At 45.8% G+C, this 21,135-nt stretch overlaps 2 protein-coding genes across 6 annotated transcripts in view; one reads left to right on the top strand and one right to left on the bottom strand.

Moving 5' to 3' along the window:
• The window catches only part of FAM234B (family with sequence similarity 234 member B), a 39,086-nt gene extending 36,253 nt beyond the window's left edge, over positions 1-2,833 (top strand). For all 3 annotated transcript variants that reach the window (XM_003816495.5, XM_057299383.2, XM_057299384.2), the window contains exon 13: positions 1-2,833. In XM_003816495.5, the coding sequence (XP_003816543.1) occupies positions 1-6 (6 nt within the window). In that variant the 3' untranslated portion in view covers positions 7-2,833.
• The window catches only part of GSG1 (germ cell associated 1), a 26,969-nt gene continuing 8,459 nt past the window's right edge, over positions 2,626-21,135 (bottom strand). Inside the window, exons 2-7 of one of the 3 annotated variants that reach the window (XM_034935406.3) lie at positions 9,884-10,199; positions 8,587-8,655; positions 8,121-8,288; positions 7,282-7,434; positions 6,528-6,639; positions 2,626-4,622 (exon numbers count right to left, since the gene is read on the bottom strand). In XM_034935406.3, coding sequence (XP_034791297.1) covers positions 4,280-4,622; positions 6,528-6,639; positions 7,282-7,434; positions 8,121-8,288; positions 8,587-8,655; positions 9,884-10,199 — 1,161 coding nt within the window. In that variant the 3' untranslated portion in view covers positions 2,626-4,279. Of the gene's footprint in view, positions 4,623-6,527; positions 6,640-7,281; positions 7,435-8,116; positions 8,289-8,586; positions 8,656-9,883; positions 10,200-21,135 lie in introns of all 3 variants that reach the window. The other 2 variants (XM_003816499.5, XM_003816496.5) reach the window with 2 other exon arrangements.

Consider the following 21,135-nt stretch of genomic DNA (forward strand, 5'->3'; position numbering starts at 1 on the left):
ATCTAATCTGATGGAATCTTCAGTTGCAGAAGAAGTGAACAGAGTGGATACCCTCTCTACTCTCCTGTCACTGTAAAATCAGTTCTATGGAGAGAAGACTTCTTCGTCCTCATTTACCACCTCCCTGATTGTTGCAAAGGCTTGGGAAGGCATGCTGGAGTCTTTGACGGCAGCATGGTCTATTTGGCTGGGGCGTCTTACCTACCTTTTCAGTCCCTGCATTAATCCCCTCTAGGAACTCTGCGTGGATCGTTTGGAAATGTGAATCTCTTAAGTATTTAATTTTTTTGGTATGTCTAATTTATGAAGTCTTGCTGGGAAAGCCAGTGAAGTCTATGACTAGGAAACATTTTGTTGTACATTGTGCTGTGTGTGTGTATATTTTAGTGTTGTGGTGAAGTTATTTTCCAGGTATGTCCTAAGCTTCAGGGATCCAGTTTCTTGTCCTTCTGAAATATATCTGGTTTGTTTGGTCATTTTGAGACTTCCAGATGCCCTACCTGTGATGTTGAGGGCCACTTATTTCTCTCCTTATTCTTTCCCACCTGTACCTTGGCTACTTCCAAATTGTAGACAGAGTGAGAAAGATTTATAGTGGAAGACTGAGTTAGCCATCCAAGCATTTTCATCTCTTTTGTTTTATATCCTATTTCCTTTGATTTTCCATCCATGTCTATTAAGTGACCACAAGAATAACTATATTCCTATCACAAGGGGAGCAAGAGGATGTAGTCTCAGTGACCCATCTGTGACCAAGTCCACATGTTGTGTTATATGTGGCTCTGATGGTTCTGCCAGTCATGATCTTTTTTCTGTGGCGACATCAGAAGTGTATGTTTGCATGCTGTCTTCAACTTAGAGGAGAACTGGAAGTCAGGAGCCTTTGATGTCCTTATCCTGCTGTATGTCTTCTCTGCATCTTTTTCTATAGGGCACCCTCCTTAGCTCCCCTCACTCTGTTTTCTCTTCTATTCAGGGATATGTTTCTGGACTTTTTCTTCTGCTACTTGAGTCCAGGATGCAACCATTTTGTCCTGCATCTCTCCTTTCCTGTAGAGCCTTTGAAGCATTGTATTTTGGGAAAATTCTTCTGTAAATACTATAACTTTTATAAATGGTTAAGTTATTTAGAATTATCTCCAGTGCTTACTTCTCCCTTCTTCTGTATAAATCTGCTACTTCAATTAAGTTCTCCTCTAAACTTTTAGGTCATTGTTTATATAGCAGAAAATTCAATGTTAGCGGATGGAAAACTGCTTCTTGAATAACCTTGATAGGTCATCCCTGAGTGCACCTCAGGTTCTCTCTTTACCTGGGCTTGTATTTTTTTATTTATTTATTTTTTTTGAGACAGAGTTTTGCTCTTGTCACCCAGGCTGGAGTGCAATGGTGCAATCTCGGCTCACTGCTCGGCAACCTTCGCCTCCTGGGTTCAAGCGATTCTCCAGCCTTAGCCTCCCAAGTAGCTGGGACTACAGGTGCCCGCTACCATGCCTGGCTAATTTTTTTTTTTTGTATTTTTAGTAGAGATGGGGTTTCACCATGTTGGCCAGGCTGGTCACGAACTCCTGACCTCAGATAATCCACCTGCTTCTGCCTCCCAAAGTGCTGGGATTACAGGCGTGAGCCACCATGCCCGGCTGGGCTTGTATCTTTTAGCTTGTGTTAGTAAAAGGATTCTAGAAAATTATGAAGTCCAGATTTAAAGGGATCTCTGTTAATTACCCACTGACAGGCATTATGACCTAACAGGAGGTTGGTAGCAGTAGATCCAAGCATGCATGTTGCCTGGCCTGTAGATTGGCCTTATCAGGTTTCTGGGTGCCTCTGCCTTAAGATCCTGAAGGCAAATTTTGTTTCAACAGTTTGGAAGTCATCTGTGGGTCCAGCTTGACTTTGGAGGAATAAGAAGATACTTCTAGAGTATGGGAATGATTCCAGATAATTTCTGGGATTTGAATCTACTTGAGTTTAAGGGCCTGTGACCTAATTTGGTTTAGTATAGAATTTGAAGAATTAATTTATAGGCAGCTGAATACCCAAAACTCGGGTGGTGGTCCTGTGGTCTGGCTGAGCTGTCCGGGCATAACCTGGTTCTCTGTTATGTTAAGGCTTTCTGGGAAGCCAGCCACTATGCGCAGGAGTGAAACATGAAGTTGTTTACTGAGGACCTGTTTTGGTGGGATTGTTTGGGCAGAGGACTGTGTTTATGCAGGGCAAATCCCAGAAAGAGATAAGAGGAAGCCAGAGAAACTTAATGTACCTGAATTCTTCATGGTGTATTTGCAAACTAACTTAACATAGATTCTTTTGACTGTGGTAAGTTTGAATCTCTCCTTGCCAAACAACATTGTAAGTTTAGTTTTCTTCTTCCTCTTGCAGCCGGTACAGAAAGGTGTAAGTGGTGGCTGAAAATTGAGGAAGCTTCATCTGACCAATGTGGGTGCTGGTTTCTTGTGAAATGTGTCCCTAAGCCTCCTTCTCCTTGCAGGCAGCCGCCCACCCAGGTGTCTAAGATAGGACATGCTCCTTTCTTTCTCTAATCCCATCCTGAGGTTGCCGGCAAAGCCAATATGACCACTACTAAGAAATAGTGATGATTTCTACAAATGCAAGGGTCTTACCCTCCTCTTTCCCTTAAACACCCTCCCTTTTCCTTAGACCCTGTTTTTGCCATCCCCCAAATGTGTGGTATGGTGAAACTAATCCCCCGAATGTGAATTGCTATCCTTATTGCCCTATTAAAGAAGAGCCAGCTGGTATATTGTCAGGAAGCACTGTTTAAAATGTGAACTGTTACAGAGTAAATAAATAAATACTCTACAGGAATACACTTGTGTGCCATTCTCATTCATCTTAGTCATCAATGATGGTTTGTTTCCCCATATGGAAAAGAGAACGGGCAAGTAGATGGGTGGCATTCTTTTTTTTTTTTTAAGTTCTAGGGTACACGTGCACAACGTGCAGATTTGTTACATATGTATACATGTGCCATGTTGGTGTGCTGCACCCATTAACTCGTCATTTACATTAGGTATTTCTCCTAATGCTATCCTTCCCTCCCTCCCCCCACCCCATGACAGGCCCGGTGTGTGATGTTCCCCACCCTGTGTCCAAGTGTTTTTATTGTTCAGTTCCCACCTGTGAGTGAGAATATGCAGTGTTTGGTTTTCTATCCTTGTGATAGTTTGCTCAGAATGATGGTTTCCAGCTTCATCCATGTCCCTACAAAGGGCATAAACTCATCCTTTTTTATGGCTGCATAGTATTCCATGGTGTATATGTGCCACATTTTCTTAATCCAGTCTATCACTGATGGACATTTGGGTTGGTTCCAAGTCTTTGCTATTATAAATAGTGCCGCAATAAACATATGTGTGCATGTGTCTTTATAGCAGCATGATTTGTAATCCTTTGGGTATCTACCCAGTAATGGGATGGCTGGGTCAAATGGTATGTCTAGGTCTAGATTCTTGAGGAATCGGATGGGTGGCATTCTTTATGAAGGAAATAATAGGGTACATTTCTCAGAAGGGATGAAAAGGTGGGATCCAGAGAGGAGCCTATGCCCCCTTGTTCACTGGGAAGTCCCTGGCGTGACTGTCCAGAAGGGAACCACAGTCCAATCTGAATAGCCTTGGTGGGCTATTTCTAGAAGTGACCCTGACCCTGTGTGCTGTTGGCGCCTTCTCATGTTAAACCACTCTCCTAAGGGCTCCTGGGACAATATTTAATAACACTTTTACTGGGTACCTACTGTGTGGATGCAGGACACTGTCCCAGGCAGTGTGGAGGACTTCTGTGCTATATCACAAAGCACTCAGGGGTGCTTCTGTCTTCCCATCTGTGACTTCCAGAACAATTCGCGTGTACCATGGAAAGTTGAGCCACAGTCACACTACCGTTAATTTGTTCACCTCCATTTCTCCAATTTCCAGACCAATAACTAGATGTATCAGACCCTTAAGGTCGGGAAGTGTATTTTACTCTTCTTTTTATCTCCATGGTTTAGCCCAGAACCTGGCACAGAAAGTATCAGTAAAGAAGGGAATTCTGGATGTGTGAGATGTGGGGTGGGTGAAACAAGATGGAGCTGTAGAGGAAAAGAGAGCAGTGGCACCCAGGAATCTCTTAGGACTTAAAGATAACCCTTATTCATAGCCTTATTCATAGCCTCTAAAAACCATGCTCAAGAGACGGACATTGGCTTAAGCACATGTTGATAATCAGCAGACGTGTAAGGTAGGGCTCAAGCCTACTCCCCAAACCCTCTTAACTCCTAACACTGCTCTTCCTCTACAGATGACCTAACTGCTTCTTTCAGCTCCTGGCTGGCCCCTCGTTGAAATCCCTTGTTCCGCAGCTCGGAGTAGAAGTCGACTCCCTCAGAGACAGAGTGGATGGGCTGATTATGATACTGGTGGTAGCTGGTCAAAGGACCCGCGGTGGGGGCTGCACTTGACAGCTGCCGAGGGAAACACTGATGGTGATGTGGTAGGCAGTTCGGGTTTTCCTTGAAGCTCTTACTATGCTTGCACTTGAACTCCAGCACCATCCTGGTGTACGTGTTGAAGGTGGTGACAGCCGATGCCATGCAGCAGGTGAAGGAGAGCCAGGCCATGCTAGGGACAAATGCACAAAAAGATTGGACAGTAAGAATAGGACTTTCTTGAGAGAAAAATGCCATGACCTCTTCCTACTAGTGGACTAGCTTATTGCCTTGTAGGGATTTAGGGACTTTCCACCATGTTTCAGGTAAAGAACTGTGGGAAGAGAACTTACTGGTTTCTAAAAAGAGAATGACTCATGTAGTCCTAGTATCAGACAAGGAGCTTAATGGATTTGTTTTCACTGAATTGATGAGTTGCCGGTGCCATGCCCTTTTCTATCTGGTGTGCCTATTGTGTGTGTATGTCTGTGCGTATTTGGACTCCTGTTTCCCAAGCTGCATTGACCCTTGTAAAATCTCCAAGATTCCCCAGGCCTGAAGCTGAGCTGTATGCAGTGGACATAACCTACTGCATACCCTCCCTCTCCCACCCCAGCACACACACACATGCCCTGCCAAAGATGTCCCCCCACTCAGATGCTGGGAGGAATCATGCCTCTTCCATCTTCCTTTGTTTTGAACTTAGCAGTCTTAGGGTCCACAAAGGTGAGCCTCTGAAAGTCATTCAGGAAAACATTTACTACAAATCAGGAGGTATTATAGGTTGTACTAGTGGAATTTGCTTCATATGGAAACAGTGTGGTTTTGGCTTAAGGGAGTTTGTAATGGATGGGAGAGGAGCTGGAGATTAAGAGAATGTGGATGGATTCAAGAAAGGAAAAGAAGACATTAGGCAACCATATTAAACACATTCCTGAAAACTTGGAAAGTCAAATCCCTAAATCTCCCTGTGGTTCTGGGAAGCTCAGGAAACAGGAAGTTTTGTGAGATTAGGGAGGGATTTCATGAGGCCAAGTGATGGTTAAAGCCAGGTCACATGCAGGCACTGTGTGTTCATATCTGCTGCCTCTGACAAATGCAGTAGGTTCAGTCTGGGGTGCTTCTGGGAGTTGACTAATGGGCGTTGCCTAGCCTGAGCTCCACAGCCGTTAATGCCAAGAATGGCCTGAAGACAGACAAAAGGTGAGAAATGCTGGATCTGGGAGCTGCATTGAGCTGATGCCCTGGCTGGTGTAGTAGACTCAGACTCCCAAATTATTAGCACAGATTGTACCACAGGAAAGGGGATAGGGCCTCACAACAGACGTGCAGGCTTCCTTCCCCGAATGGAAACTTGAGCCCATCACTGTGTCTTTTCAGTGCTCTCAAAGTACTTAGCACTTAGACAGTAAATATCAGTACAAGTTGGCAACTTGCTGTGAATAAAGAGTGCTCCTTAAGGGAGAAAGTAAGAGCTCTCAAAGATAATATTTAACTTGAATGTGTTGCTTTGTGATGGTTGCTGTCGCTCTCTTTTTAAGAGAACTCTAAAATGACTGACCCCTTAGTTCTTTAAGGGTTAGAGAATGACCCTAGGGTAGTGAAGTTTTATTTCCAACACGGTTCAGTAGAATAAAAATGGATATAGAAGGAAGTAAAGAGGAGAGGAGTAAGCCATTTACAGAGAATGCAATTCAATCCAAATTTCAAAGCGATTTCTCTATTTCTCTGTTCTCTAATACCTTGAATCATAAAAAAAAAAAAAAAGAGCACATTTCTATAAGGCCTACAGAATCAGTCTTGTTTCCCCAGGGTGACAAATATACCAGGTAAAGAGGCAACTGCCACAGCTGATGAGCAGGAAAACTGGACAAAATAACATCCTCCCAATACACACTCGAGGAATCCTTCCTGTACTCCCTCAGAAGGCAGGGAAGAATGGATGTGTCCTGATGATGCAGCCCTGTGTGGTTGACAGGTTCTTGGGATGAGGGATGAAGAGAAGGCAGGGCTTCACCGAATAAGCATCTAGCTGAGGGCAGAAAATCTCGTGAAGGTTGGCTGGGGCTACAAAGGTTCAGGAGATGACAGCACTTACTAGAAGGCCCAGCCATAATTCCAAACATGTGGTCTCCAGTCTTCCGGACCCAAGTTGGCAGTCGCCTGGAAGACTTGTGAATACATCATGTGGGCCACCATCCCCAGGAGACCTAAGGAGGAAACAGGAAGGCAGAGCCCTTAGAGAAAGGCTTTCATGCCATCTGCCAGGAGTACGATTTTGGATCACCCTTCTTGCAGTCAGGCGCAGCCTCTGTTGGAGTAGCCCATTACCCTATGCCACCACATTTCCCGAAGACTAATTCACAATGGGGGCTTCTCCTTAAATACACATCTTTGCAATAGGTGACCCCAGACTGTAGGCTGAGAGCTATGGAAAAAGTCTGAGTCAAGGCTGCACCCAAGGCCACTGCACACCACCCCTACTCCTTCCCACCCACACCCCAATGTTGGCTTAATTCTTCATCTTATATGTGCATCTTTCACTTTATCCAATGGAGACTGGTCTTGAAAACTGTGTGTATGTCACAACTGAAAAGTAACCCAAACAATAGATTTTACATATTGAGAAAGCTTGCAAATAAAGGAACCTAGAGGTAAATCATTTTGTAAAGTACACGGTGATCCAATATACAATTTTGTATGTTACTTCACTTTAAAATTAAAGATGCCTGCCTCCATTCTTTAAAGAGCCTTTGGGCTCCTCCCCTTCAGGGCAAAGACTGAAGCCCTCCAGCTAGGGCTTCAAAAGTGGCCAGGGCCAACCACCCTCTCTCACTCCGGGAGCAACTCACCTGACAGGACAGAGGAAACAGCAGCAAAGGCGCTCAGTTTGAGCCCACAGGCAGGGTTCCCAGTGAGTAGCAAGTCCATTAGTAGCAGGAGGAAGCTGATGAATTGAAGTCCGATGTAGGTGATCTGCGTTGCCAGGGATAACCATAGGATTTCTGCCAGAAACCAGAGGAAGAGGGAGCGCTCACCCTGACAGTTAAAAAACTGAACAAGCGGTGAGCATAGGATGCCTATTAGGAGTTAAGACCCTAGCAGCATCTGAGAAGGGGAGAATGAGGCACAGTTGAAACCAGGGAGGAACATTACTTCATTTCTAGTCCTTTGACGTCACTAACAGCTCCCACTCCATAACCAATATATACCCAAGTAAGCTTGACTGACTGTAAATACTGTTGGGGAGATTTGAGAAGAAATCATTGAATTTTCATAAATCCTGCAGGGAAATAATGTTGCTCTAGTTATCATTTTTTGTCTCTCTTTTTCCTCATTTAATTTTGGGGTGGTTCCCTCCCTGCCTCCCTTCTTCACTCTTTTCCTTTCATTTTACCAAATAATAATAATAATAGTGGAGAAAAAGGAGGAAAAAGCTAAGCCTTCCTACATGGTTACTTGGCAACAAGAGTAGGTTAGCACTGTTGGTGGTTTTCTATTTGTGAATCTTATTTATCCCTGCTGTTCTGTTTTTGCATTCCTGCATATGAATGAAAGTCAGCTCAAGGAGGAATTTGTGTCACCTTGTGGGGCTCAGAAGAGAAAAGTGGGAGATCACAGTGCAGTTTAGATCCGGAGAGGCCCAAGTCAATGGTAACTACTGTAAATTCCTTATCAGACACATACTTGCCACAAAACCCCAAGGGAGGGGAGGGGAGGGAAGCCTTCTCCATCAACCGCTTCCCTCCAAATCGGAGAGTGGGGTGACATGGGCCTTGCAACGTGGCAAATTCCAGTAGTCCTTTCTCACCTCTCTCGGCTGGTGGTGTAAGTTCAATGAAACTTCGGCACCTCTCCCCTGAAACATACAAGGTACAACGTCATGGAGCTACTCCCTGGGATGGTTGGAATGAAAACCTTCCCCACCCCATAACTGGTACTGCTCCCTCTGCTCTGACAGCACCTGCCCCGCATAGAGCAGGAAAGCAGGAAAGAATGCCTGGGTGAATGAATGGCACAGCCAAGAGTCAGCCCAGGTGAATTTCTCTCTTCAGTCTCTGATAATGCAGAAGATGTTTCCATGAGAGCACCTACATAGCTTAATGTTCCCATTTCCCGTGTCCAGAAGAGTTAATGATCTTAGTGTTAACTAATACCTTTTGCTGCCGCTGTACCACTGGACCGAAGCGCTCTAAATTGTTTCCAGGACTGGGGATGGAGCAGTGCTAAGTGGCACAATAATAAATATAAATGTAAATACACACATTTTTAAAATTCCTCTTCCATCTCCCTTTTAGCTGAAATAGGGAGAAGTAGCAGATATCAAATTGTTCATGATTCTGGGCATTAGAAGAACTTTAGTACCAGGTGCTTTCTTCCCAGGCCACAGTCACCTTTCAGTGCTCTTGGGCAGGGAAGAGGAGGTGTCTTCAGCTCATTCCTCCAAACCTGAGGAACACACATCGACCAGCACCTGCCTGCTTTGCTAGTGTGCACTGAGGGGCAGGAGACCTGGCAGATCTGCCTTCAGCTCCTTGAGGGCTCTCTTACATGATCAGTTACCCTGGCTGGCTGGCTTTGGTTCCCCCACTTTTAAATGGTAGCGGTAATACTTAGAATGAGAAAATACTCTGGGGCCAGGAAGAGGCTGTAAGATGATCTGCTGTGATGCTTTCATCTCACAAATGAGCAAATCAAGACCTATAGAAACGAAGTTATAGGCTGGGCATGGTGGCTCATGTCTGTAATCTCAGTACTTTGGGAGGCCGAGGTGGGCAGATCACCTGAGGTCGGGAGTTCAAGACCAGCCTGACCAACATGGAGAAACCCTGTCTCTCTAAAAATACAAAATTAGCCGGGTATGGTGGCACATGCCTGTAATCCCAGCTACTTGGGAGGCTGAGGCAATAGAATCGCTTGAACCTGAGAGGCAGAGGTTGTGGTGAGCCAAGATCACACCATTGCACTCCAGCCTGGGCAACAAGAGCGAAACTCCATATCAAAAGAAAAAAGAAATGAAGTTATTTGTATGAGGTCACAGTTGAGCAGAGCTAGGGCTTTCCTACAATATTCCTCTCCCTTCGTTTTGTTTCTAAACAACAATTCTAGCTCCCTAGACCAGAAATTCTCATAATGTGAAAGGTCTAAATGAAACTTGTAAGGTTAATTCTGTTTTTAACATGCTATTTTGAACCAACAAGTCTACTACAGAGGGAGGAAGTGAAAATCCAGAGGACTTTCAACCTTATTAAAAGGGGCTCCTATAGAGAAGGACACTGGACAGAGGTGGAAGGTTCTGTGCTGGGAGAAGGGAGTGAGGCCCACTGGGGTGTGGGCAGTGCTGCACTTCCAGGGCAACGCCAGCCCTAAGCGGGCCTACCTGATTTCCATGCCTGCATTAGATCCCTTGCCCGCCCTGACCCCATTGCTCTTATATCCCAGAATGTAGGCTACCTGGTTCTTCCACAGTTTCCTCACAGGATAGCCACATGCCACTCCGGAAGCTCCGGAAGGAGAACCGGTCATCCCCAGTCTCCCAGTTGTATTGTACCACCTCCTGGGTGGATGTGTTGGTATCTCCATCCAGGGACACTGGCATGTCAAAGCACTTGGCTGCCAGACCTTTCTCGCACAGGGGCTTGGGCACCTTCTGTGTGCCCACAAACCAGTAGTTGCTGAGCAGGGATGTTGTGGAGAAGCTGAGTGATAGCATGCTGAGGATGGCAGATAGGAGTGTCCGCTGGCCAGAGAAGGCCTTCGCGAGCTCCATCTGTAATAGACAAGCACAAGTGGAAGGGAAGGGAGCAGGGGAGCTTGACTCAGAGCCGCCTCGGAGATGTGGCCATCCTTCCCTGCGCTCCCTCCGCTCAAGCCATACTCCTCCAAGGCAGATAGGCACAACCCGCCTCTGACAGTTTTCTCCAGGGGCCTCATGGAAGCCCCGCTTCAGGAGTGGTCTGCAGCAAGCACTCTTGAGAGTGTCAGAAAACCATACGCCCAAATGGGGGCCTCAGAAGCAGCTCTCTCTGACATTCTCCTGTCCTCCTGTCTCAGTCCCACTCTTTCCCAAGGCTAGCCACAGAAACTAGAATCCCTCTTCCTCAAGGTGGGTTGTAGAAACCAGAGTCCCTTTCCCCAGAGCCAGCCATAAAACCTAAAAATATTACTCTAACTTTCCCTCTGCCTTCCCATGTCCAAACTGGCCCTAAAGAAGTTATCTGACCTAGCTTGTGTGACTGTAGGTCATAAGACTCCCATTCCAGAGAGGGTCCTGCCCCACACCCAGAAGGAAGAAATGCACGCTCAGAGAGGCCAAGGAGAAGCAGCCCTTGCTGGGTTTCCCCACTCAATCTATTAACATTATTAGATCAGGCCAGATGCAGTGGCTCATGCCTGTAATCCTAGCACCGTAATCCCTTCCAGAGGTGGGAGGATCGCTTGAGTTCAGGAATTCATGACCAGCCTGGGTAACATAGTGAGACCCTGTCTCTACGGAAAATAAAAAAATTAGCCGGGCACGGTGGCGCGCGCCTGTAGTCCCAGCTACTTTTGAGGCTGAGGTGGGAGGATCACCTGAGCCCAGGAGGTTGAGGCTGCAGTGAGCCATGATCACGCCACTGCACTCCAGTCTGGGCAACAGGGCTATCTGTCTCTAAAAAATAAATAACAATAATAGATCATGGCCTTGATGTCCAATCATATTTCTATGTGACTGTCCATACTTTGTTGAACCTAAGCATAAAAATAGACAATTTTCCCTTCATCTTTGTGGCTTCATTCTGAAGGTTCCCACGTCACGTGAAACTACGATCAAATAAACTTGAATGTTTTTTCTCCTATTAATCTGCCTCTTATCAGTGGTTTTCAGTGAACCTTCGGAGGGCAAAGGGAAAGTTTTCCCCTGGCTTTTACACAACACAGGGATGATGCATCTTTAAGTTGAACCTTACACAGATCCAACTACAGAAAAGTGGTGATTTGCATAGATTGAATGACAGGGGCTGGCCTCTGGGCATGATATGCAGGAATACACAGAAGTAGGATAAAGGTGATCCACCAGATAGGACAAATTAGAATGAGGAATGCAGAAGTCAGAATGAATTGGATGTGAATATGTTAAAATCTTCCATTTCTGCCTCAAATGGTGAGAGTGGAATCAACATAGCCTCCAGCCGGCAAATCCTAGGGAGGATGTATGTGTGTGTGTGTACCTTTATGGTGAGTGCCATAATGACCCCACCAACAAACAGCAGGGGGATCATTCTGAGTAGCAGTGATGGATCTGCCAGCAGCCACTACCTGGAGTTCTTGGACCAGCAGATTGAGCGAGAGACAGAGAAGGTGGATTGCTGCAAATTTAATACCACTGCTGGCCAGGCCCTGTCTACTGAAGTCCTGCCCCTTCTAAGGCTCACCCCAAGTCCCAACTGCTTCAGGGAGGTCCCCTAACCAGCACCTTCCATGGGAAGTGAGGCTTGGAAGGGCTTCAAGGACTGTGGTGTGTGCCTTCTTAATAGTACTCTTTTCACATTTATTTTTGGTCATGTCTTATCTTCCCTCCAAGATTTCAAGCTGCCATTAGGTAGCAAAAACGTGTCTTTGTGATTTTTATCTTTCCCACAGCAACTAGCACAGTATTTTACACATTAGACACTCAATACTAAACTGCTGCGTAAATTGAGGGTGTTCTGAATAAGCATCAGATAGCAATAACCTCAGTCAGAGGATATATAAACTTTTCCTTTTTTTTTTTATTGAGACGGAGTGTCACTCTTGTTGCCCGGGCTGGAGTGCAATGGCACAATCTCGGCTCACTGCAACCTCCACTTCCTGGGTTCAAGAGATTCTCCTGCCTCAGCCTCCCGAGTAGCTGGGATTACAGGCGCCTGCCACCATGCCTGGCTAATTTTTTTTTGTATTTTTAGTAGAGACGGGGTTTCACCATATTGGCCAGGCTGGTCTTAAACTCCTGATCTTAGGTGATCTGCCCGCCTTGGCCTCCCAAAGTGCTGGGATTTACAGGCGTTAAGCCACCACGCCTGGCCGGTTATATAAGCTTTTAACTTTATGTAAAATAATATTAATACATATAAATATATAATTATATAATTAATAATTGACAAGGCAATTGATAACTTCTGGAAGAGTTTTATGTAAAGTCTAAACTTTATATAAAAGTTTAGAAAAAAGAATTGGGAGCATTCCAAATGCTCTTTGTGATAATCGTTTTTGGCTTTGTCTTCACTGACAGGTAGTAGCACTGACTTGCTGAAGCATTTGCTATTGTAACAAAGTGAGCTATTGGTGTCCTTTTCCCTGCATTACAGATTCCTCTGAAAGGAGTCATAGCAATGAGTATTAAACTGGAAATCTCCGGGGGAAGCAGATGGATGCTTTGGGGCCTGGAGGATAAAAGAGGGCAGTGAACCTACTGGGATGTGGGGCTATTGAAACCTTTGGAGAGGAGATGGGGCTTATGGTTCTGGGAGAGGTAGCAGTCGGGCCCAGCTTCCATCCACTGCCACAGAGACAATAGAGTTTCAAATGCGAGGTGGCTGTGTGGTGCCTGTGTAGGCTGGACACCAGGTTTGGTGTCCACAGAGCCATGGGTAGGGTGTCGGCAGCCAAGCCCTTGGTCAGTGGAGAGGAACCTGGAGGGCCGTGTCTTCCAGCCTGGTGCAGAAGTGCCTGCCTCACGGTGGGGACATAGGGGAGGCTGCCGAAAGAACTGAAGCTCCAGATGGCTCTGGCAGGAGCCCCTACTCTCCATGTCATTTTCAGCCTAAGAGAAGAGGAGGGAAGCTAAAATATGACTGGTATTAGACGGCCAACTTTGCTGAGTGGTGGCTTGGAGCCAGATTTAATTGGACTTAGAGAAGTAATTTGGCAAGTCTCTCACTTTGTGTTAGAGCAGTTTATACAGTTATATTAATGCACACTGAACAGAAAAGAAGCCCATGGTTAGTTGCTGACAGACGCTTCTTAAAGTAAACCTTCTTGAGCTTTCCAGGGGATCCTTCATATCAGAATTAATCACACTTAAATCTGCTTAGCTTAAGAGCCATAAATAAAACCATAGCTAAATGGACAGGTCCATAAATTTCCCTCCCTTATCACACCCAGCTTACTGTTTCTACATTTAAGAGAGAACTTTACCTGAGAAATGAAACAATTTGTTCTTCAGAATTTCCAGGGACTAAGACAGTGCATATCACAAAGTGCTTATTATTTATGGCAATAAGAAATACACAAAGATCATATGTATGTAAAACCAATATGTAAAACTTGATAAAGACAACTTCTGAAAAGCAATCTGCTAATATGATTTTACTTTTAAAGGCACTCAACAAATTAACTCTGCCAAGAATTGTCAGTTCTTGCAAGACTCTGGGTGACCTTGACTAAGGACAAAAAATCTGCAGCATCTGGGAGGAGGAAAGGTTTTCTGTTGCTAGACACTGAAGTCACGTGTTGCCCAGTTCCCCTTTCCTAAAATGTTTTCATCTTGGTTTTAGTTATGAAAATCCTATGGGTTTTAGTCATCATTCTCTTACTGTGAGTCATCCTTTCTAATAATTCTTACATTGCTTGAATAAGAAATGGACTTCCAGGTAAAACATCTTCACTAACTATTTGGTGTAAAGACTGACCTAAAGACTTAGGCAATTCTAACTTTTGTGACCTCAGCATTCATTTTTCAACAATCATTTTCATTCTGGTTTGGAAATTTGTCTATTATCACGTCAGATTTTAACCCCACACTCAATCCATTTCAAGTTATACTTGCAAGATTTTTACTCCACATTCAATCCACTTCAAGTTATATATATTTGCAAGTTATTCTCGGGGTTATTCAGAAATAAGAAAGAATAACGAACCCCATACTAAGATACACCCACTTTGTGGCACCAAGGTGACAACCAATTTAAGGAAGAGGCAATTTGAGAAACAGAATAAAAAAGAGCTTGGACTGAAGCTCAAAGAGGTTCCTTCCAGAAGGAGTGTCCACCAGGGAGAGACACAAGGAACCTCATTCAAAAATCATCTTCTTGATATCGAATGATCATCTCATTCAAGAATTTTCAAGAATTATCTCCAACACCTATAGTACCATGCCCTTTGTCACATACTTTACTCCTTTCCCCAAACATGCCTTTTCCTGCTAGGATCCGGATACCTCTTGAATTGGAAGAACAAATCTAATTTTGCAATGGTTTCCATAAAGTGATCCTGAAGAAGCAATGGCCATAAGAACAACTCTATCTTTGTGTATGCAACAGATCCCATGCCAAGGTGACTGTTTACTCTCTAGAAAAGGGACAGAGTGGTTTCTCTAACACTTGGGCCCTTAGATCATTAGGAAGTGCGTAGGCGCCAATGTATAATCAGTAACCCTTACATCAACATATATTAACAGAGTAACCCAGAATTAGCATAGGCTAGGAAGGACAACAGATCGATGAGGCAGGTGCACTTCTTAAAAGAGCCAGGTACAAAATAGCTGTAGACTGCATCCTTTGAGCAGTAAGAGGGGAAGCCGGTTACCTTGGCCATGGTCAGCGTCTTGCAGCTTGTCTGGAAGAACCGAAGGATGCCATCTGCACTCCAAGTCCCTTTGGTTTAATGTTGCAAGAATGCAAACTGTCTTCCTACCCTCCTCCCTCTCCTCCTACCCCTCCCCTTCTATCTCATATTCTTTGGAGTGCCTCATGATTAAATGCTGCCTTACAGGGAACACGGGCATTTAATAATTGACAAGGCAATCAGGGCCCAGCTGTTCTGGGAGATTACACCAGAGAGCTTGCCAATGGGGATCTGGGATTAAGCACAAAGAAGCAAGGACCTGCAATTTGCAGAGGAAATTTTCTTTAAAAAGTAAATGATGGTTTAGTTTCCACTGCCTGCCATTCCCTAGGTAACTGGTGTGAATGGATTGGGCTTGGATTTATGGCAGACATGAAGATATGGCAGGTCACCATCACTGCAGAAGTTTACCTTCCCTCGAGTAGGGTTTCCCATCCCTTTGAAGAAACTCTATTCTCTGCAATGTCGGGGCCTCATGGAGCCATGAACAGGAAATAGCTTCCTTGTTCCATGGGTGGTCTCCACCTTCCAGTTAGAATATTAGAATAAGTACTATTGCCGGGCGCGGTGGATCACGCCTGTAATCCCAGCACTTTGGGAGGCCGAGGCGGGCGGATCACAAGGTCAGGAGATTGAGACCATCCTGGCTAACATGCTGAAATCCCGTCTCTACTAAAAACACAAAAAAATTAGCTGGGCGTGGTGGCGGGTGCCTGTAGTCCCAGCTACTCGGGAGGCTGAGGCAGGAGAATGGTGTGAACCTGGAAGGCAGAGCTTGCAGTGAGCCGAGACTGTGCCACTGCACTCCAGCCTGGGTGACAGAGCGAGACTCCGTCTCAAAAAAAAAAAAAAAAAGAATAAGTACTATTAAGTATCTCCCTCTACACATGGAATGCTGAGTGAGAATGTTGGCTGGGGATATGGCAAAGATGCAGACAGAATAGGATTGGAGATAAATGAATTCCAGGATCTGGAATGCCATGGTTATTTACCATTCCTCTCCCAACCTTCAGGCAAAGGAATGACAATATTTTATATTTCAAAAAAGAGTTTCTAAAACGCTGAAAAAGTAATCTAAGAAACCAGTAAGGAGTCGTTTGCATATCTTCTTGCCACCAGTCAGCCAGAAGTACAAGTTGTTCTTTCTCTCCTCAAAATTGTACAAATAGCTGGGCGTGATGGTTCATGCCTGCAATCCCAGCACTTTGGGAGGCCGAGGCAGGTGGATCACTTGAGGTCAGGAGTTCGAGACCAGCTTGGTCAACATAGTGACACCCTGTCTCTACTTAAAAATACAAAAAAAATTAGCCAGGCATTGTGGCAGGCACCTGTAATCCCAACTACTTGGGAGGCTGAGCAGGAGAATCTCTTGAACCTGGGAGATGGAGGTTGCAGTGAGCCGAGATTGTGCCACTGCACTCCAACCTGGGCCACAGAACGAGACTCCATCTTAAAAAAAAAAAAAAGTGCAAATTAATTGGGACACCAATGTTGAAAGAGATTCTGCCGCTGTTTGTGAGTCCCTAAACCCTGCATGGACTTTCATCCTCCAAGCCTTTGCTGATGCTCTTCCTTCGGCCTGGACTGCCTTCAATCTCTTTTTACCTGGTGAATTGCCTGCCTTTCAACGAAATTAGTCTAAAAAGTCATCCACTCTTTGAAAATGTTTCTTTTCTCCCTAGGACAGACAGCTCCCTCCTCATGATCCTTGTCACACTATATCTCTCTTGCAACACTTAATTTTTTTTAAAAATTTTAATAGAGACAGGGTCTCAGTATGTTGTCCAGGCTGGTCTCGAACTCCTGGGCTCAAGCAATCCTCCCACCTTGGCCTCCCAAAGTGCTGGGATTACAGGTGTGAGCCACTGCACCCGGCCTTCTCACAACACTTTCTGTATTCCATTATAACTACTGCATTTGTCTGAAATGTAACTTCCTCAAAGGTCTCACTTTCATTTTAGAGCAGTCGTTCTCAGTTCTGATGGAGTATCAGAACAATCTTTGGAAGTTTGGAAAATATGCCGATTCCTGGACCCACCCTGAGATTTCATAGTAGTTCTGGGTGAGGCCCAGGAATTGGTAATTTTAGAAAGTTCTTAATATATACCCAGGGAATTCATGTAAAATGGCACCTGTTCAACTCATTTTGGGCTTACATTTAATAAAACCCTCTGTATCCCCCCCGGCCCTTCCTCCCCCTCTTCCAGACTAGCCATGAGGTCATGTTTTTCCCATTCTATATTTGTGCAGTTCGTTTAGGGAATCAAAGGCAGGTTCTTCTGAACTTAATTGTTTGAATTAGTCCGCGTTCTAGCCAAATGAGTTGCTTCGGATCCTGCTTTTGTCACCTGTAATGTCTGCTCTCCTCAGACTGATGTTAACAAGCAAATTTGATAAACATGTGCCATGTTCAGGTACATTTTCTGCATCGCCCAAACAACCCTTTATTTGTTGTGACAGAACTCACTCTCCTTTGGAAGGAGAAGCGGGAATTTTGTGTTCTTTGTTTTTTTTTTTTTTACGGTTGCATTGGCGGTTGGTTTCCTGGCTAGTAGTTTCATCACAACGCTGGGTGGCGCTATCTCCTCGTCGTTTCCGCTTCCGTCACGTGCTTCCCCCACCAGTCGGCAAAATGTGGGTGGAGGTGGCTGCTCCTCCCCATAGGATCCTTTTATTTATTTATTTTTAATTTGGCATCCTCCCTGCCTGCTAATCTACAGAATGCCGTGTGTCAGCTCTATGGAATTCAGGGCTCAGGCTGAACTTTGGGGCATCCAGCCACTCCCTATAGGAGTCTTGTAGGATTGTTTCCTGTAGCCCTTTTTTTTTTTTTTTTTTTTTGTGCGGCCAGTTCCAGCTTCAGTGACTCAGTAGATCCTCAAATACTTCCCATGGGAAATACAACTCCACGGTATCAGAAAATACAGTTAGCCAATGTTTCCTGATGAGTTTTGTGCACATTTTTCTTGATTGTATCTTCATTCCCTTTCCACCCCAGAACAGTGAACAATTATTTTCCCCTCTCTGTGCTTACACCCTTCAAATACTTGCAGACACTTCTCATAGCCCGCTTGAGTCACTGTTTGGCACGGCCTGATGTCTTTGGTTTTTATTGCCTCTGCTCATAAACCGCACCCCCTGTGCCTTAATGCCTGAAGTTCGCCTTCTCCAGGGAAATGGGGATGGGAGTGGCAGACTCTTAAGTGTGTTATATGAGGAGGCTCAGGGGTGGATTTAGAGTGAAGCTAATGAAACTTCAGCTTCCATGTCCCCTACTCACTCCACCTCTTCTAAAACCTTGTTACCTAATTTACACTTGTAATTGTGTACTCTTTTTCTTAAAGAGGGCCTCCAAAATTATATTATTTTAGGCCTCCACAAAGCCTGGGTCCACCCCTTAGGAGGCTGTGCATTTTGTGTGTGTACTTGGCTGCCTGGCTGCTGAATGTGACCAGTCTTGATCTCCCCCTCCCCAAGGACCCTGGGCCACAACGTCTAATTTCCTCTTTTTGACAAAACATGAGTTTCTCTGCCTGGCCACAAACATCAGAGCCCAGCATCCCACTCACTTCCTTTCATTGTAATTTGGGCATGTTAATATTTTTTTCTTCCCTTTCCTCTCTTAGAACAGAAGAAGTAATTGCTAGTCAATGTGACATAAATATAATTAGGTTCGGCTCAGAAGCTCATGACTCAGCACAGACACGAAGATTCCACACCTAAAAATGGTATTTAGCTCTGGCATGTTGGACTGTGACTATTCCAAGATGACCTCCGCAGGAATATATATGCACTTCACCATTTATGACACCACAAGGCCAACAGTGGGGACTAACCCATATTTGCTGAGGTCCTCAGTCACTGTTCCCTGTACTGGACAAAACCACATTTACTAGGCTGTGCATCAAGAGAAAACAGTGGTGTTGGGGCACCTACACATACTTCGTAAATGGGAATGCAATTTATTGTTTTGTGAGTTCACTGCAGGTTAGAGGTGATTAAATGACAAGCGTGAATGCTGAGCTGGAGAGCAGGTTATATACCACACCACTTCTCTAATGCCAAGGCCTGGGGCTAAGGGATCCGGTGTTTTTTGTTTGTTTGTTTGTTTTTTCTTCATGTCATCCATATTGGCATCTTCCCGGGAAGGTTTGTTTGCCCTCCCTGGCAGGAGTATCTCTGTCCTCCCAGGAGCTAGATTTCTGACCCACGCGCCATTAGCTCCCTTCTGTTACTCAGTAGACAAAGGCTGGAGTGGGTTGTAAATGTTTCGGCTATCGCCGGTCTGATGACCATGCATGCCCCTGGCCCTGTTCTTTGCTTCTGCATGTCCTAGCATGTGCCTCTCTCGTGTAACTCATCACATGGCTTACTTGTCTGTCATGCTCATTTGACTTTAAGTTGCTTGATATAGTAGCAGCTATGTTTTATTCATTGTTGATCCTCAGAGCCTAGCAGTGTTTTAACATCTATGAATGAATGAATGAATGAATGAATGAATGAGATTTGTAATGCAAAAAGGCTTATGGATACAATTAGAAATCCTGAATGAAGATGTGAATAAAGAAGTGTGTCCAAACAGCCTTCTGTTGCTAAAGGAAACAGGACACTTCTGGATTCACATATGTAAGAGCAGCGAGAAGCTACAAAGGAAGCCCTGGGTCCACAGGCACACCCTAAGCCTTTCCAGGCAGATACACCCAGAATTTCATCAAACAGATTCTCTGCCAATCCATTTCCTCTCACCTGTGGAAACATTCCTGCTTTTAAATGAGCAAAGCCCAGAAAACAGTGATGATCTCATGAAATAGTATATTATCTTTAGTGCACAGAGATCAGGAGACAAACAGATTGCTCAAAAACTAGTGACAGATTGGAAATGTTATGTCCTTTTCCAAGCTGGGTGGTCCCCTACTGATTAGAGCCATTTTGGATGATGTATCTCCAAACTTCTGAGCTTTTGCTGCTCTAACTGCAATGTTTACATCAGTGCCTGACCTTATACTCTTTCACTGATGAAGACAAAGATGGTCTTCACACGGGACATTTTCACATTTGTTTCCCAGCCCGGAAGGGAAGAGTAATGCCACCAAAATGCCCGTGCTTAGTGTTCAAAATGACTACATCACTGTAGGACACTTAGCTCCGGGATTTATTCTCAGCTGTAACCACGTTTAAGGGGCCACATCACCTCAAATGGTCGCACAATCAAATGACTCTAGTCTTCCTAACGTAGGTCCCGAGTTTTGGGAACACTTCAATTCAGTGGGAAGGGCCCTGGAAAAGCGTTTCGGGGCCTCGTTCTCGTCTTTCCCTTTCCGTCTTTTAATGGAATTGTTTGAGGACTTTTGCTAATGCAGTCATTTCCAGGAGAGGAAGCCGCCTTTCTTCCAGGCCCCAAGCAGCTGGAGTGAATCAGAGGGGCAGCCACATCTGCACATCCTGTGGGGCAATCGCTCACGCGCGGGTGACGGCGCCAGCAGGCCGGCTGGGGCCGGGGGCTCTTGGGGACCGCGGGGCGGGGCGGGGGCGTAACGGGTGGGGCCTCTCGGGGGTGCCTGGGCCGCGCCATCTCCACTTCCGAGCGCGCCCTCCCACCCTGATGAGTAACGCGCCGTCTCTCCCGTTTACTACGGCGCCCGGTCGCCTAGCAACGGGGCGCGTTACCGCGGCGACAGGCCGGGCGTGTTTGGCATTGTTTGCGAGGCCCCGCCCCACGGCCGCCAACCACCCATGGCTTCCTGACCGGGTGGGGCGGGGGTACCCGGGCTGTTTCTTCCTCTGGGTCTTCCTCCGTCGGTTGAGAACGGTGTCCCGGGGGCCCTCCCAGAGAGCGGGGACTGCCAGGGCAGGCCAGGGACCCGGCCAGCCGCGGAGGGCGGGGCCACATGTGTCCCGGAGCTGGGCCGGGGCGCTAGGCCACCTGAGGCGCGGCCCCTCTGCCGCCTGGCGAGGCTGCGCGGGAGGGCGGAGAGACTGGGTAGTTGGAGGGATTCCTTACACCCAGGCCGGTGGGCCAGGGCTCGGGATGTGTCGGGCTGCTGGAGTCCAAAGTCAGGCATTTCCCTGCCTCTGCCCGGTAAAGCTATGGGTCCCAGGCTCCCGTTCTAAGGGAAGGGGAT

The sequence above is a fragment of the Pan paniscus genome, chromosome 10 (assembly GCF_029289425.2).
Source record: "Pan paniscus chromosome 10, NHGRI_mPanPan1-v2.0_pri, whole genome shotgun sequence".
NCBI lineage: Eukaryota > Metazoa > Chordata > Mammalia > Primates > Hominidae > Pan > Pan paniscus.